The 15,012-nt window shown below is 43.3% G+C and overlaps 2 protein-coding genes across 3 annotated transcripts; both read left to right on the top strand.

Moving 5' to 3' along the window:
- The first annotated feature begins 72 nt into the window (after window positions 1-72).
- LOC135545899 (NADH-ubiquinone oxidoreductase subunit 8-like) lies at window positions 73-9,084 on the top strand. Its single transcript, XM_064973866.1, has 7 exons — window positions 73-147; window positions 913-967; window positions 1,053-1,121; window positions 1,308-1,397; window positions 3,064-3,236; window positions 8,339-8,467; window positions 8,622-9,084. The coding sequence occupies exons 2-7, from the start codon at window positions 928-930 to the stop codon at window positions 8,751-8,753; spliced, it is 633 nt and encodes a 210-aa protein (XP_064829938.1). The 5' UTR covers window positions 73-147; window positions 913-927; the 3' UTR covers window positions 8,754-9,084.
- A 330-nt stretch (window positions 9,085-9,414) lies between these two features.
- Window positions 9,415-13,218, top strand: LOC135545898 (GTP-binding nuclear protein Ran). 2 transcript variants are annotated; one of them, XM_064973863.1, is made up of 7 exons: window positions 9,415-9,511; window positions 10,705-10,769; window positions 10,897-10,981; window positions 11,341-11,466; window positions 11,781-11,968; window positions 12,445-12,615; window positions 12,840-13,218. In XM_064973863.1, exons 1-7 carry the CDS (start codon window positions 9,430-9,432, stop codon window positions 12,882-12,884), a joined length of 762 nt encoding a protein of 253 aa, XP_064829935.1. In that variant the 5' UTR covers window positions 9,415-9,429; the 3' UTR covers window positions 12,885-13,218. The 2 variants fall into 2 exon arrangements, with proteins under 2 accessions (XP_064829935.1, XP_064829936.1); XM_064973864.1 differs by lacking the exon at window positions 9,415-9,511 and adding an exon at window positions 9,579-9,602.
- Window positions 13,219-15,012: the final 1,794 nt, after the last annotated feature.

Genomic DNA, 15,012 nt, shown 5'->3' with positions numbered 1-15,012 from the left:
CACATTCAAAATGGCGACTATGTCTACCCAGGTCTACAGTACACTGCTGTTTCACAAGCCTCATCTGAGTTCCCCTCCTCTCGGAGCAACAGTGCAAGTGCATAGACGGTTGTCCCTTGCGTCTGTTATCACAGGTTGTGGGAGCAGGTATGTTTCACAATGTTTGATGCTGTTTTTTTAAACAAATATGTAATTTGGCATGTTTATTTTGTTTTTGAATCGGTATTCCTGCATTTTCAATTACAGTGCTTAGAATACTTGCGAAGTAAACGGTCCGGTCTGGACAGCGGTATTTAAGTGCGCAGCATGTAATTATTGTTGACTGAACAGCTTCACCATCATATGGTCCAGACAGCTCGGATAGCCTACTGTCGATAGTGAGTTATTATTCAGAGTTTTAAATAGAACCGTTTTTCCTGAAGGTGTATTTATCAAAACAGCCTAGTTAAAGTTATAAACTATTCGGGATTTACGAGAAACTGCACGCGTTGTCTTTCAACTTTCTTTGCTAGTGACAAAGTCTTCCTACAGTTGTAGCCTATACATTGTACATTTTGGGGGGCAACAATTGTACGGTAGCCTGCAGTATTTATTTGTAAGGTCAGTGTGATTGGCTGTGAAAGTGCTTATGCATGGCGCCTTTGTGTGACCCGTGACGTCGCCGAAAGGCCAGATTGGGTATGGGAGATTAGGAAAGTGCAGGGTAAAGCAGCTGCCTGACAATCTGTTCACCTCTTTACAGACACTCACGAAGAGGTTTGTGTTTAGGATGTGCTCACTGGAGGTCACGTAGGGGCAGAGAGAAAGGTTGTTTCTGCTGTTGGACATGTGGGATCAGGAATCCACAATTTTGCCTATTTGCCTCATTGACCAACTGTTCAACAAATGGTCCATTTCTCTCTCTCTCTCCAGTTTCTTCTTGCTTTGATGTCTACTGCAGTGCGTTTGCTTTACTGCACCAGGCCAGGTAAGACTAGACACCTGTAAATCAAATTGCATTCATTGGGGGGTGATGGTTACATGTGCCACTGTCTACTCTGTTTCTTTGGTAGGCACCTTTGGAGTTATCAGCCCCGGTTTGGTTCGACACTTAAGCCTCAGTGTGCAGAGAGGGATGTACAGTAAGTAACACAAATGTTGATATTCAGTAGTACCCATAACAATGAATTTGATTTGGCTTCATAGCTGCCTCTCTTATCTCTTGTTCTCTTCTTTGTCCTCCTCTCTCTCTCATCTTGTCCTCCTCTCTCTCTGTGTGTGTGTGTGTGTGTGTGTGTGTGTGTGTGTGTGTATATATATATATATAGAGTATGTGAATGCCAAGGAACTTCCTCTTGATATGAGGTCCATCACAGACCGAGCTGCTCAGACTCTCCTGTGGACCGAGCTCTTCAGAGGTGACACACCACTTGCATAACACAGTTTCTCTGGAGTCCCCCCCCCCCCTCTAAAATAAAAATACAAATCAAAGTACAGACTCTACCAACCACTGTCCATGGTGCTGAAATTGCGACATGTCTATGCGGCTGCAAACATTGATAGGTTTTCTGGGGTGCCAGGGTTTAGCTTAGCTTTAGCTAATGGATTTATGTTTATAGGTAGGCCTATTTGGTCGCCATTTTCTCATGTTAAGCCTAACATTTCACAAAGCTATACACAGTGTCGCAATGCTGCTATTTTTAGACTGCTGGCTGGCAGCAATAATGCAATTAAAGTTGGACATTCAAACATTGCAGATTGTAAAATAAATGTTTGATGCAACAGCATACTAATCAGCTACCAATTAATTTTGGGGAGGAATATACAACTGTCCTGTATAGGTTACCTGAGCCTGCATGAGATGAGCCATCCTCACTCTCTCACCCAGCTTGGGTAAAAAGTTGTGTGTGTAACCAGTCTATTAATACCAAATAATAGTCAGTCCACTCTCAAAACACTAGCTTATTAGGGTTGTTTCATTATGCAGTGTACTATCTATAGCTATATACCGTATTTAGCTTTTAATAAAAATTCACATCAAATAGCCTAACAATGAGGAAAAAGTAGTTGTCTTGAGGATAAATTCAGCCACTATTTATTGTTGAACGCAGCAGATTTTGTCTGGCTAGTAGCCTACATGAATGGACTGCAATATTCAGGGTAAATTCAATTAAATCCAATTTAAGAGACTCCCCTGGTGTCCTGAAGGCTTCCTTTTTTTGTGTGCAAATGCTTTCGCCACAGGCTGTAGGTCCAGGTTGGGAGCCTGACTGTTTTCTATAGTGAGTATTACCAACCCAGACAGTCTTTCCTGAGACATTGTGCGTTACATGTCCATTGTGCTGCACACAATTTAAACGCAGTCTTGAATGATGCATGCCAAGATAGCCCAGAGATAAGAGACAGTTGATATTGCAACCACACAACTCAAACGCTGGTTCACCATGTATGAACAAAAACGTAAACTGCTATCTTTTGTTCAAGCCCTCAAGAACTGTTGTCTGTTAAAGACGATAATCTGTTTGCATCTGGCAATTTATCGTCTGACCAGTATCCAAATGACCTGTCGCCAGAGCTTCCTGTCGGCGACAGTTTATCTCTTTCCTTAACGCGTTGAGGCTGGCAATTAAGAATGAGAGGCTCAATTGAAGATGTTACAAACTTGCTAATTTTGAAGCACAACTCCCTTCACAGTTTTCCTGACGTTGCTACATAAATATAGCTGTTTTTACCATCCCTGTAACTGTCGCTTCTGCAGAGATTTTTGTTTTCTCAACTAAAAACCACAAAGAACTACCTCCCCTCATTCACTTTTTCAGTCACATTCCTGAAGCCCAAGAAACAAACGCTTAGCTTCCTAGTACATATGGTAATTAAAAAGTTTTATGAATGACTTTTTGGAGGGTTACTGTCAAAATGATTTATTAAGTGAAATAAAATGGACATCAGTGACAGACGAATGGGACCCCAGAGCTCGTGGGCCTTGCGGTACTCCAGTGATGCGCGCACACACACACACACACACACACACACACACACCTTAAGTAACATTTCTTTACCTGTCTTTCCCACACACTCCTCCAGGATTGGGGATGACTATGAGTTACCTATTCCGCGAGCCCGCTACCATCAACTACCCGTTTGAGAAGGGTCCCCTGTCTCCTCGTTTCCGTGGTGAACACGCTCTGCGCCGGTACCCCAACGGAGAGGAGCGCTGTATCGCCTGCAAGCTGTGTGAGGCTGTCTGCCCTGCCCAGGTGACCCATATACACCCACATAAACACACTGGTAAAGCACTACACTGCCCTCAATGCCCTGGCTACTATACTCACTAGTACTACAAACTACTGTATGTAGGCATATGCATCATTAATACCTGCTTGCCTTCATAAAGTATTCAGATCCCTTGACTTTTTCCATGTTGCAATAGGTTACAGCCTTTTTCTAAAATTGATTACATAGTTTTTTTCCATCCATCAATTGACACACAATACCCCATAATGACAAAGCAAAAACAGATTTTTATACATTTTTGCTAATTTATAAAAATTAACTTAAATATCACATTTGCATAAGTATTAAGACCCTTTACTCAGTAATTTGTTGAAGCACCTTTGGCAGCAATTACAGCCTCAAGTCTTCTTGGGTATGATGCTACAAGCTTGGCACACCTGTATTTGGGGAGTTTCTCCCATTATTCTCTGCAGATCCTCTCAAGCTCTGTCTGGTTGGATGGGGAGCGTCGCTGCACAGCTATTTTCAGGTCCCTCCAGAGATGTTCGAACGGGTTCAAGTCCGGGCTCTGGCTGGGCCACTCAAGGAAATTCAGAGACTTGTCCCGAAGCTACTCCTGTGTTGTCTTGGCTGTGTGCTTAGGGTTGTTGTCCTGTTGGAAGGTGAAACTTCGCCCCAATCTGAACTCCTGAGTTCTCTGAAGCAGGTTTTCATCGATCTTAATGTACTTTGCTCCGTTCATCTGTGCCTCGAACCTGACTTGTCTCCCTGTCCCTGCCGCTCAAAAACATTCCCACAGCATGATGCTGCCACTACCATGCTTCACTGTAGGGATGGTGCCAGGTTTCCTCCAGACGTGGCGCTTGGCATTCAGGCCAAAGAGTTCAATCTTGGTTTCATCAGACCAGAGAATCGTGTTTCTCATGGTCTGAAAGTCTTTAGGTTCCTTTTGGCAAACTCCAAGCTGTCTGTCATCTGCCTTTTACTGAGGAGTGGCGTCCGTCTGGCCACTCTACCATAAAGGCCTGATTGGTGGAGTGTTGCAGAGATGGTTGTCCTTCTGGAAGGTTCTCCCATGTCCACAGAGGAACTCTAGAGTTCTGTCAGAGTGACCATCGGGTTCTTGGTCATCTCCCTGACCAAGGCTCTTCTACCCCAATTGCTCAGTTTGGCCGGGTGGCCAGCTCTAGGAATAGTCTTGGTGGTTCCAAACTTCTTCCATTTAAGAATGATGGAGGCCACTGTGTTCTTGGGACTCTTCGATGCTGCAGACATGTTTTAGTAACCTTCCTCAACGCAATCCTGTCTCGGAGTTCTACGGACAATTCCTTTGACCTCATGGCTTGGGTTTTGCTCTGACATGCACTGTCAACTATGGGACCTTATGAAATCAATTGAATTTACCACAGGTGGACAGCAATCAAGTTGTAGAAACATCTCAAGGATGATCAATGGGAATAGGATGCACCTGAGCTTAATTTCGTGTGTCATATGTAAATGAGGTATTTATGTCTAAAAACCTGTTTTTACTTTGTCATTATGGGGTATTATGTGTAGATTGAGGATTTTCTATTTTTGTTCATCCATTTTAGAACAAGGCTTTAATGTAACAAAATGTGGAAAAAGTCAAGGGGTCTGAATACTTTCCGAATATACAAAAGTATGCGGACAACCTTTCAAATTAGTGTATTCGGCTATTTCAGCCACACCCGTTTCTGACAGGTGTAGGGAATCGAGCACACATGCATTCTCCATAGACAAACATTGGCAATAGAGCGGCATTACTGATGAGCTCAGTGACTTTCAATGTGGCACCGTCATAGGATGCCACCTTTCCAACAAGTCAGTTCATCAAATTTCTGCCCTGCTAGAGCTGCCCCGGTCAACTGTAAGTCCTCTTATTGTAAGATGTGGAAACGTCAAGGAGCAACAATGGCTTAGCCGCAAAGTGGTAGACCACACAAGCTCACAAAACAGGATCGCCGTGTGCTGAAGCAGGTAAAAATTGTCTGTCCTCGGTTGCAACACTCACTACCGAGTTCCAAACTGACTCTGGAAGCAACATCAGCACAAGAATTGTTCTTCTTATTTGATGGGGTTTAACAGCGGTTGGCATCCAATGTTAATGGTGCATTACCTCCACCAGCTGGACAGGGTATTGAATAAGAAACAAACAAAAAACATTCCGGGAAAGGGGAAAATGACGACACACAAAAAACATCATACTTCTTCATTCACAGTCCACTTCAAAATACATCCCTACACAGCCTCAGGGGACTGTGATGGGGTTACATTCACCGACGGGATTTCTTGCACGGCCTCGGCTATGAAATCACAAAGACCCAAAAAACATTCAGCGGCATTCACAATGATTCCAATTTTCTTCGATTTCTCTGCTTGTGCTGTACAGTTTATGATCCTTGCAATAAATAACACAAAGTCCACTTTTTTAACATGTGGCATTTCACTATCTCTCGAGTTGATGAGAAACATCACTGGTCTTGATGGCTCTACTACCATTGCTTCTTCCCTGCCACTTGTTCCTTCCAATTTTCTCACCGCCGCCAGATAGGCGGTGTGCTGGACATGCCTTACCCGTGCCACCTCATTCTCCTTCACCCTAACAGGGCATTCCTTACCCGTGCCACCTCATTCTCCTTCACCCTAACAGGGCATTCCTTACCCGTGCCACCTCATTCTCCTTCACCCTAACAGGGCATTCCTTACCCGTGCCACCTCATTCTCCTTCACCCTAACAGGGTATTCCTTACCCGTGCCACCTCATTCTCCTTCACCCTAACAGGGCATTCCTTACCCGTGCCACCTCATTCTCCTTCACCCTAACAGGGCATTCCTTACCCGTGCCACCTCATTCTCCTTCACCCTAACAGGGCATTCCTTACCCGTGCCACCTCATTCTCCTTCACCCTAACAGGGCATTCCTTACCCGTGCCACCTCATTCTCCTTCACCCTAACAGGGCATTCCTTACCCGTGCCACCTCATTCTCCTTCACCCTAACAGGGCATTCCAAGACTTCAGGCACACGTTCACCTCCACAGTTGCAGCATTTCCCTTCATCTGGCGTACAATATATTTTTCCCTTTTGCACATACTTGACACATGACCAAATCTTTTACGTGTATGACACTGAAGGGGCTTGTGCACAGAAGCTCTTACAGGGTATACCATGAATCCGAACTTTAGATGTGAAGGGAGAGACTCTTCATCAAAAACAGTAGCATGGATGAAGTGAACTTCTTTTCTCCGTCCACCTCACCTCAATCGACGAGCACCAACCACTCCAACGATGTCTTCAGTTATATCCTCTGCCTTTTTTTTCTCGAGCAACCCCAGAAATATCCCCCTTGATAGGCTCCCTGCTAATCCATACAGGAAACATTCCACTCCGATATCATTTTGAGTCTTAAAACACGCTTCTTCTGCTCCGCAGACACACAAAAAATCAAAATAAGACCTTCTTGTGACTCTCACTGACTTCACACTTTCTTCCAACACATTCCAGATTTTCCTGGAGACGTTAAACGGATTTCCCAAGTATCATTGATCCAAAACCCTGACTCCGACCCCAAAATATGGTTTCCTATTTTCCAACAGCTTTACTTTTTTTCTTTGTCACCGTAACCCACTCATTCTCACTTTCTGTACTATTAGCTTCACTCACTAGCAGTTTCAAACAAAACCTCAGTTTCCGCCATCTCCGTTCCACCGTTTCCCAAACTCAGTTCTGGGTGCACGTTTTGGTTCTTCCGGCCATATCTTTCTTTATCTATCTATCTACATGTATGAACTTGGCTTATCGTTGATAAAACCCCACAAGAATTGTTTATCGGCAGCTCGATGAAATGGGTTTCCATGATCGAGCAGCTGCACACAAGCCTAAGATCACCATGTGCAATGTCAAGCATTGGCTAGAGTTGTGTAAAGCTTGCCGCCATTGGATTCTGGATCAGTGGAAACGCGTTCTCAGGAGTAATGAATCACGCTTCACCATCTGGCAGTCCGACAGACAAATCTGGGATTGGCGGATGCCAGGAGAATGCCACCTGCACCAATGCATAGGGCCTACTGTAAAGTTTGGTGGAGGAGGAATAATGGTCCGGGGCTTTTTTTCATGGTTCGGGCTAGGCCCCTTAGTTCCAGTGAAGGGAAATCTTAACACTACAGCATGCAAAGACATTCATGATGATCCTGTACTTCCAACTTTGTGGCAACAGTTTTGGGAAGGCTCTTCCCTGTTTCAGCATGACAATACCCCAGTGCAAAAAGTGAGGTCCATACAGAAATGTTTTGTCGAGATTGATGTGGAAGAACTTGACTGGCCTGCACAGAGCCCTGACTTCAATCCCATCGAACACCTTTGGGAGGAATTGGAACGCCGACTGTGAGCCAGGCGTAATCACCCAAAATCAATGCCCGACTTCACTAATGCACTTGTGGCTAAATAGAAGCAAGTCCCCGGAGCAATGTTCCAACAGCTAGTGGAAAGCCTTCCCAGAAGAGTGGAGGATGTTAAAGCAGCAACGGGGGGACCAACTCTATATTAATGCCTATGATTTTGTAATGAGATGTTTGAAAAGCAGGTATCCACATACTTTTGGTCATGTAGTGTACCTGCAGTCCATAACACTATCCAGGGTATCGGTAACTTCATATACTATACTATGCAATGGTACACCAACCAGGTAACCCCTACAAAGTCCAGTTACCTCCCCCAGTAATCGAATACCCCCTGCACAGCTCATAGGGTACACACTGGTTGTGTCCGAATACCCATAGCAGCTTACTACATACTTAACCTGAATACTCATTTTCACGTTCGATCGAGTAGAATTCACTTGTCTTTTCCGACGCACGTGCTTGACAACAGCTGATAATCAGATAAATTGACGCGCTGTTTTACAATGAACGAATGGCGGGAGTCAACGTAATCGCGCATTAGATGACGCAATCTTGAGTACTGTTTTGGATATTTCACATATTATTACACTTTCTGTTTTCATATTATGTAGTACGACGGTATTGGTATTCGGACACTGACATAGTTTATTTCCCTCTGCCTGCTCATTCTGTCCTCTCTCTGCTGCCCCCCGTGTCTGCCCCAGGCCATTACCATTGAGGCTGAGACTCGTGCAGACGGCAGCAGAAGAACCACTCGCTACGACATTGACATGACCAAGTGCATCTACTGTGGCTTCTGCCAGGAGGCCTGCCCTGTTGATGCTATTGTGGAGGTGAACAGCTGGAAATCTCACACACTCACCGCTTGTCAAATTCCAGTGGCTTTGTTCATAAGAGAACAGAACTTTCAGTTGCATATTCTCCAACTTCTGGTGTATTCTAGGGTTAAGGGTTTCTGGATTTATTTCACTTTTTCATGTCCTTCAGGGTCCAAACTTTGAGTTTGCTACGGAGACCCACGAGGAGTTGCTGTACAACAAAGAGAAGCTGCTGAACAATGGAGATCAGTGGGAGTCGGAGATTGCTGCCAACATACAGGCAGACTACCTCTATAGATAGACCATCATACTGGCACACCAACCACCATCATACTGGCTAACTACCAATACTATGCATACTGTAAACACTAAGACAATCCTATGTCAATTAATAATACACCAACTACGCAATAGATCATACTTTTAACATAGAGCCAGTAGGCATATTATCAAAGTCAAATAAACACGCACAAGTGTAAAAGCAAAAGCGCACACATTTGCATTAATCACTATTTGATTTAAGTGTATACCTCATGCAAATGTTGTCATGAGATTTTGAATAAGCATTATAATAACTGTTGATTTAATTGTAGCTTATTTGTAAGAAGAAAATAAATTGTGTTCTGAAGGCCTCCTGTTTGTACTTTTTCATACTGATTTGGGTATGAAGTACATGTGTGATTGAATGAAGATTAGAAAGAGATGGTTTGGCATAGCTTGAATACAAATATTATAGCTTGCACTCTTCCATTGTCTAGAAATCATATGGCCAAATTGCAGAAGAAATTACTGGGGGAAAAAGCAACCATGGCAACAACAAAAAAACATGCATGTTACATTTTCCAAAACGTTCATAATTTGTTTTTAAACCACCATAAAGCTTTACTACCTACGTGTATATCACTGAGAGTCGCAACGTTTTTAATATCTCAATTGTTGCAACAAAAACAGTTTATCGCTGGCGTTGATCACGTGATATGAGCGGAAACGGACTCAGGTCGTCGCTGAATCTCCCGCGGACGCAGCCATTTACTCTTTTCCGCTTCGTTTCAACGCCGGGTGAGTCTGAACATTTTTCCTGATGTGACGCTAGTCTAAATTCAATTTCCAATCATTGTGAATCAAAATTGGGACAATCAGAGACACCAAAGTGCGTTATTGGTGTATTTATACCTTCAGTTTAGTAATTATTTCGGCAATAAGCGAAGTTGTTAAGACAGTTTTATTGATTTCTAAGACCACGTTAGCTTTGCGAATAGCGAAATGCTAGCTAGCTAACGTTAGATGGCAACTTTAATTTGTTTAGTTTATAGATTTGATTGAGGATGTTTCGTTATATTGTTATTGTCTATACAAAGATCCGATTGTAGCAGTTTTGTGCAGTGTTAATTTGTTACATAACAGAAACCTTACTTAGACTGTGAACTAGCCAGAGAACAGATTGTGCTGCACAGACATTGTTCCAGCCGAAACTAGAAAAGTGCGGCAGCCTGCTGAATGGCGCACTCATCAAACGCTAACAAGCTAACGTACGCGCTAGCTAGCCGTCCTCGGCGTTTAAACTGCATGCTGTGCTAGCTAGCCATCCTCGGCATTTAGACTGCATGCTGTGCTGGCTAGCTAACTAACGTGATATCACATGAACTGATTAATATTATATTTAGAAGTCATAACTACAGGCCTGAATTTAGGTTATCGATCGGATTGTTTACACGTTGTAATGTCCTGATTTGTCAGATGTCCGGAAATATGCAAAGGTTTCGGAATAAGTTGCTAGTTTAATAAAACGCGCAGCTAGTTACCAAGGTTTCTTGTTTGTTAGCAGCACGCGTCCAAGCTATGTCGAAAGGTTATTTGGTTGTTGTAGTTCAGTGGTTCACAAACCGCTGTGGGGCGGGGGACCTAAATAAAAAAACATAACCTGTCAGAAATGTCCAGATCAACTAGCCCATGTCAGCTAAGGTTTCTTTATTTCGTTTTTTTTAGCCCATGTATATTATAATTTGTCACTCAATGTCACATTAAACACGAGCAAATGTGTAGAATTGCAGAAAACAACATGATTTAAACCAGCAAAATTCTCTCCAGTAAGGGGTGTCAAAAGAAATGGACAGTGCGGAAAAAGTTTGGGAACCCCCTTTGCAAAACGACAATCTCATTAGCCACTACTAGTTAGTTAGTTGATCCAGCGAGCCAGGGTAGCCAGCTAACGATACTAGCTCGCTAACCATACCATCCGGTCTGTGTTTTAGGAGAACATAAAAAACCCACGACACATTCCACAATGGCAGAGGGAGAGCCGCAGGTCCAGTTCAAGGTGAGGGGTTTTCCTTCTATCTCACACATGAACTGTTTATTTTGTTTGAGAACATGAAGCAGGTCATGGCTAACTAGCCCCCCCCTCCATCCATGTGTTCCAACTTCTAACGCTCTTACCCTCTCAGCTTGTGTTGGTTGGCGATGGGGGAACGGGAAAGACCACTTTCGTCAAAAGACATTTGACGGGAGAGTTTGAGAAGAAATATGTTGGTAAGTCACTCCCCATCAGCATGCAATTACTTACACCAACACATCCACATGTTTTAAGCCTTTGCACTCAGTTTGTAGTGGGAGAATGGTTTGTTGGAGTTTTAGTCATAAGAAAGAGGGGATACATGGAGGCACCAGATAAGTGTGCAGCAAGGGATCGACTCGGAATGAAACCAACAGCCACCGTTCCAGCACCAGCCTTGTAAACACCTGTTTCTAAACTGTCTCTTTCTCTTCTGCCCACTTCCTCTTTTCTCTTCCTTATTTCTCTCTACCTCTCATTGTCTCCCTCTCTTCTGTCCCTTCTTTCGTCTGTCCTGATGGGTTTCTGTTCTTCTCTCCCCTTTCCCTCTTTCCAGCCACGCTGGGAGTGGAGGTGCACCCGCTGGTATTCCACACCAACAGAGGGGCCATCAAATATAATGTGTGGGACACAGCCGGGCAGGAGAAGTTTGGAGGGCTCCGAGATGGCTACTACATCCAAGGTATTGTATAAAAGTGCTTGTTTGCTTGGCCTGGAAGTTTTGCCAAGACGAAAAACTCTGGGCCCTAGTTACTAAAAATAACTCCCTGCTCTACTGACATACTTGCCACCAGAGGTTTGCTGTCTAGTAGAGAATGACAAAGCTATTCTGGGTAAACTCTGCCCCCTCCAGTAAGGATACTATGTTGACTAGATTCATGTTCTGACACTCCCTCTCTACATCCTTCTCTTGCTTTCTTTGCCTCTTCACTCTCTGAATCCCCTTCTGTACTTTTTTTCCTCTGCTCCCTCTTTCCTCTCCTTTGTGCTCTCCAGCCCAGTGCGCAATCATCATGTTTGACGTCACGTCCCGAGTCACCTACAAGAACGTACCCAACTGGCATCGTGATCTGGTGCGAGTCTGTGAGAACATTCCCATAGTCCTCTGCGGCAACAAGGTAGACATCAAAGACCGGAAAGTCAAAGCCAAGAGCATCGTATTCCATCGCAAGAAGAACCTCCAGGTACTAATTACACACTTTTTAATATTGTTGACTGGCGGTGTTGTACCAAGCCACCTCCTGTACCCGGACTTTGAAATACTCCCCTCTGGGCACAGGTATAGGGCACCCCTCAGCAAGAAAAACAGAACTAGACAATTTTTGCCAGGTGTGATATCCCTCCTAAATAGTTTGGGCTTATGTTCCTATCTACTCAGTTAGGGCAGCAAGCCAGTCTTACCAATAAAACAATTTTAAAAATGTGTATTATGAGCATTGTATTGAATGTATATACTTTGTATCTACATTTAAACACCACTTTAAACATGTGCATGACACTGCAACAAAACTTCCCCGTGGGGACAATAAAGTCAGTAAGTATAGCAGTGTATCTGGGTTTCTGTGCAAACTGAGACTAGCCCTGATGAAATAATGGGTAAATAAATGTTTTACACCTTGTTCTCCACAGTTATGTTATAACCCTCTTCTCCCTCTCTCAGTACTACGACATCTCTGCCAAGAGTAATTACAACTTTGAGAAGCCCTTCCTGTGGCTAGCACGGAAGCTGATTGGCGACCCCAACCTGGAGTTCGTGGCCATGCCCGCTCTCGCCCCACCAGAGATCCTCATGGACCCCTCCCTCGCAGCGCAGTACGAGCATGACCTCAAAGTGAGTAGAACTGCATAGTGGCTCAGCACGGGTAGATGGACTGCGTCGAGACAGTCAAATGTTATCGGTTTAAATTGGATCGGAAGGATCTGATCTTATCAGTGTCTTACCGTAGGAAATTGGATCAGAATGGCTAGATAATAACATGCATCAATGTTGCTGACTTGTAAATGGTGTATTGTCGTACCACTAACTGTTATTCACTTCTGTCTCCCCCTCTCCAGGTTGCATCAGAAACAGCGCTCCCAGATGAAGATGATGACCTTTAACCTGTTATGTATGTATGTATGACCCCCCCCCCCGTATGTGTCAGGACGTTGTTGGAGTTTGGCCCCTTTAAATGTAAAATCCCGTTGCAGATTTATTTTTATTTTGGAACTTTTTTCCGTTTCTGTTTTAAAACAGATAAAAATACAAACTTGGTAAAGTCGTGTGGTTCTCTAGTTTCATTGTAAGACACCCCCTCTAGTGTTGGCATGGTAAAGTGCAACTCACCATCATCAAGCACCACCCTCTGCCCTTACCCGGCACACGCTGGCCTAAGGCCGACTGATCGGAAGCACTTGGGGGAATTAACTTTGAATAAAAACATTCTCAATTCAACATGCAGTTGTCTTTGATTCGTTGTTCTGACATGTCGTTGGGGGTAGAAGTTGAGCATTGTAGACTCAAATCTTTCCAGGAGCTGATTTATTTTGCAGGGTTGGGGTGAATTTCAATTCAGGAAGTAAAACTGAAATTCAAATTTCCCTATGAGGAAAAGTTATTTTATTGTATTTTCTATAATTGAGTGGAAATGAAATGGGCTCTGACTCTGATACTCTGTGTGGTGTAACTTCTGAAGAAAACACCACCTACCCAGGTTCCTTTTTGATATGCAATATATTTAAATTATATATCTCCCAATGTCCTGGTGGGAATAACACACATTTGTTTTTTAAAGGGTAGGTGAACAAAACGTTTTAATTTGCTTATCCAGTATGTGAGGGCATGTAGCTCACTGCAGAAGTATCCCATTGTTTACTCAGGAGGACTTCATTTATTATTATTTTTATATTACCTTTTATTTTACTAGGCAAGTCAGTTAAGAACAAATTCTTATTTTCAATGATGGCCTAGGAACAGTGGGTTAATTGCCTGTTCAGGGGCAGAACGACAGATTTGTACCTTGTCAGCTCGGGGCTTGCAACCTTTAGGTTACTAGTCCAACGCTCTAACCACTAGGCTACCTGCTGTCATTGCAGACTCCTGGTGAGTCTTTAAACACCATGGTTTAATTAAGAGGTGCAACTACTTATTAAATATGGTCACAGATTTGAGGCTAATGTTATGTACTGAACAAAAATATAAATGCAACATGTAAATGTGTTGGTTTCATGCGCTGAAATGAAAGGTCGCATTTTCCATATGCTCAAAAAGCCTATTTCTCAAATTTTGTGAACAAATTTGTTTATGGACCTGTTACTATGCATTTGCCAAGATAATCCAGCCACCTGACCGGCGTGGCGTGTAAAGAAGCTAATTAAACGGTGTTAACATTACACAGTTGGACCTTGTGCTGTGGACAAAATGTCACTAAAATGTGCAGTTATGCTTACAACACAATGCCACAGATGTCTCAAGTTTTGAGAGTGTGCAATTGAAATGTTAACTGCAGGAATGTCCACCAGAGCTGTTGCCAGATTATTGAATGTTCATTTCTCTACCATGAGCTGCCTCCAATGTCATTTTAGAGAACTTTGCATAAGTCCAACCGCGTTTAACCACGCCAGCCCAGGACCTCCACGGGACCTTCTTCACCTGGGGGATCGTCTGAGACCAGCCAGTCGTACTGCTGACGAGACAGAAGTATTTCTATCTGTAATAAAGCCTTTTGTGGGGATGACTATGCTCTCCCAGGCCCACCTATGGCTGCGTCCCTGCTAAATTATGTGAAATCCATAGATTAGTACCTAAAATATATTAACCCTGGATTTCAGTACTCTACCCTGCACTTTAGAGACTACTGCCCGATGTACATAGTCATTGAACACTGGTCACTTTAATAATGTTTACCTGCGTGCGGTCTTATATAGTTAATGGTCCACACTTTTTTTTTTCTACACACCATTTATATTTTGGACTCAAAAATAGCTTTTGTATTTTTTTGTTAGGTATAACTGCAATGTTGGAGCAAAAAAACAAGTATTTTGCATCTGCAAAATATGTGATGACCAATAACATTTTATTTTAATTGCTGATGCTATGGGCTTTGAAGCCACCCGTAGGACATATTGGCGCTCACATATCATATAAAAGTATGTATTACATGCATTTCAAAAGCTTCAAAAATATTTTCTACAACGGTGTAGGAGTGCCAAGATGGTGGCTTCAACACAGCGCCCCCAATCAGTACTC

Source organism: Oncorhynchus masou, chromosome 9 (genome assembly GCF_036934945.1).
Source record: "Oncorhynchus masou masou isolate Uvic2021 chromosome 9, UVic_Omas_1.1, whole genome shotgun sequence".
NCBI classification, from domain to species: Eukaryota; Metazoa; Chordata; class Actinopteri; order Salmoniformes; family Salmonidae; genus Oncorhynchus; species Oncorhynchus masou.
This window is presented reverse-complemented; position numbering and strand designations above follow the sequence as displayed.

What these genes read in the sequence shown, in the direction of transcription:
- LOC135545899 (XM_064973866.1), top strand. Translation starts at nt 928, where the DNA reads ATGTCTACTGCAGTGCGTTTGCTTTACTGCACCAGGCCAG. An exon ending in TGTGCAGAGAGGGATGTACA is followed by an intron (nt 1,122 to 1,307) that starts GTAAGTAACACA and finishes ATATATATATAG; the next exon opens with AGTATGTGAATGCCAAGGAA. An exon ending in CTGTTGATGCTATTGTGGAG is followed by an intron (nt 8,468 to 8,621) that starts GTGAACAGCTGG and finishes CATGTCCTTCAG; the next exon opens with GGTCCAAACTTTGAGTTTGC.
- LOC135545898 (XM_064973863.1), top strand. Translation starts at nt 9,430, where the DNA reads ATGAGCGGAAACGGACTCAGGTCGTCGCTGAATCTCCCGCGGACGCAG. An exon ending in GTTTGAGAAGAAATATGTTG is followed by an intron (nt 10,982 to 11,340) that starts GTAAGTCACTCC and finishes CCCTCTTTCCAG; the next exon opens with CCACGCTGGGAGTGGAGGTG. An exon ending in AGTACGAGCATGACCTCAAA is followed by an intron (nt 12,616 to 12,839) that starts GTGAGTAGAACT and finishes CCCCCTCTCCAG; the next exon opens with GTTGCATCAGAAACAGCGCT.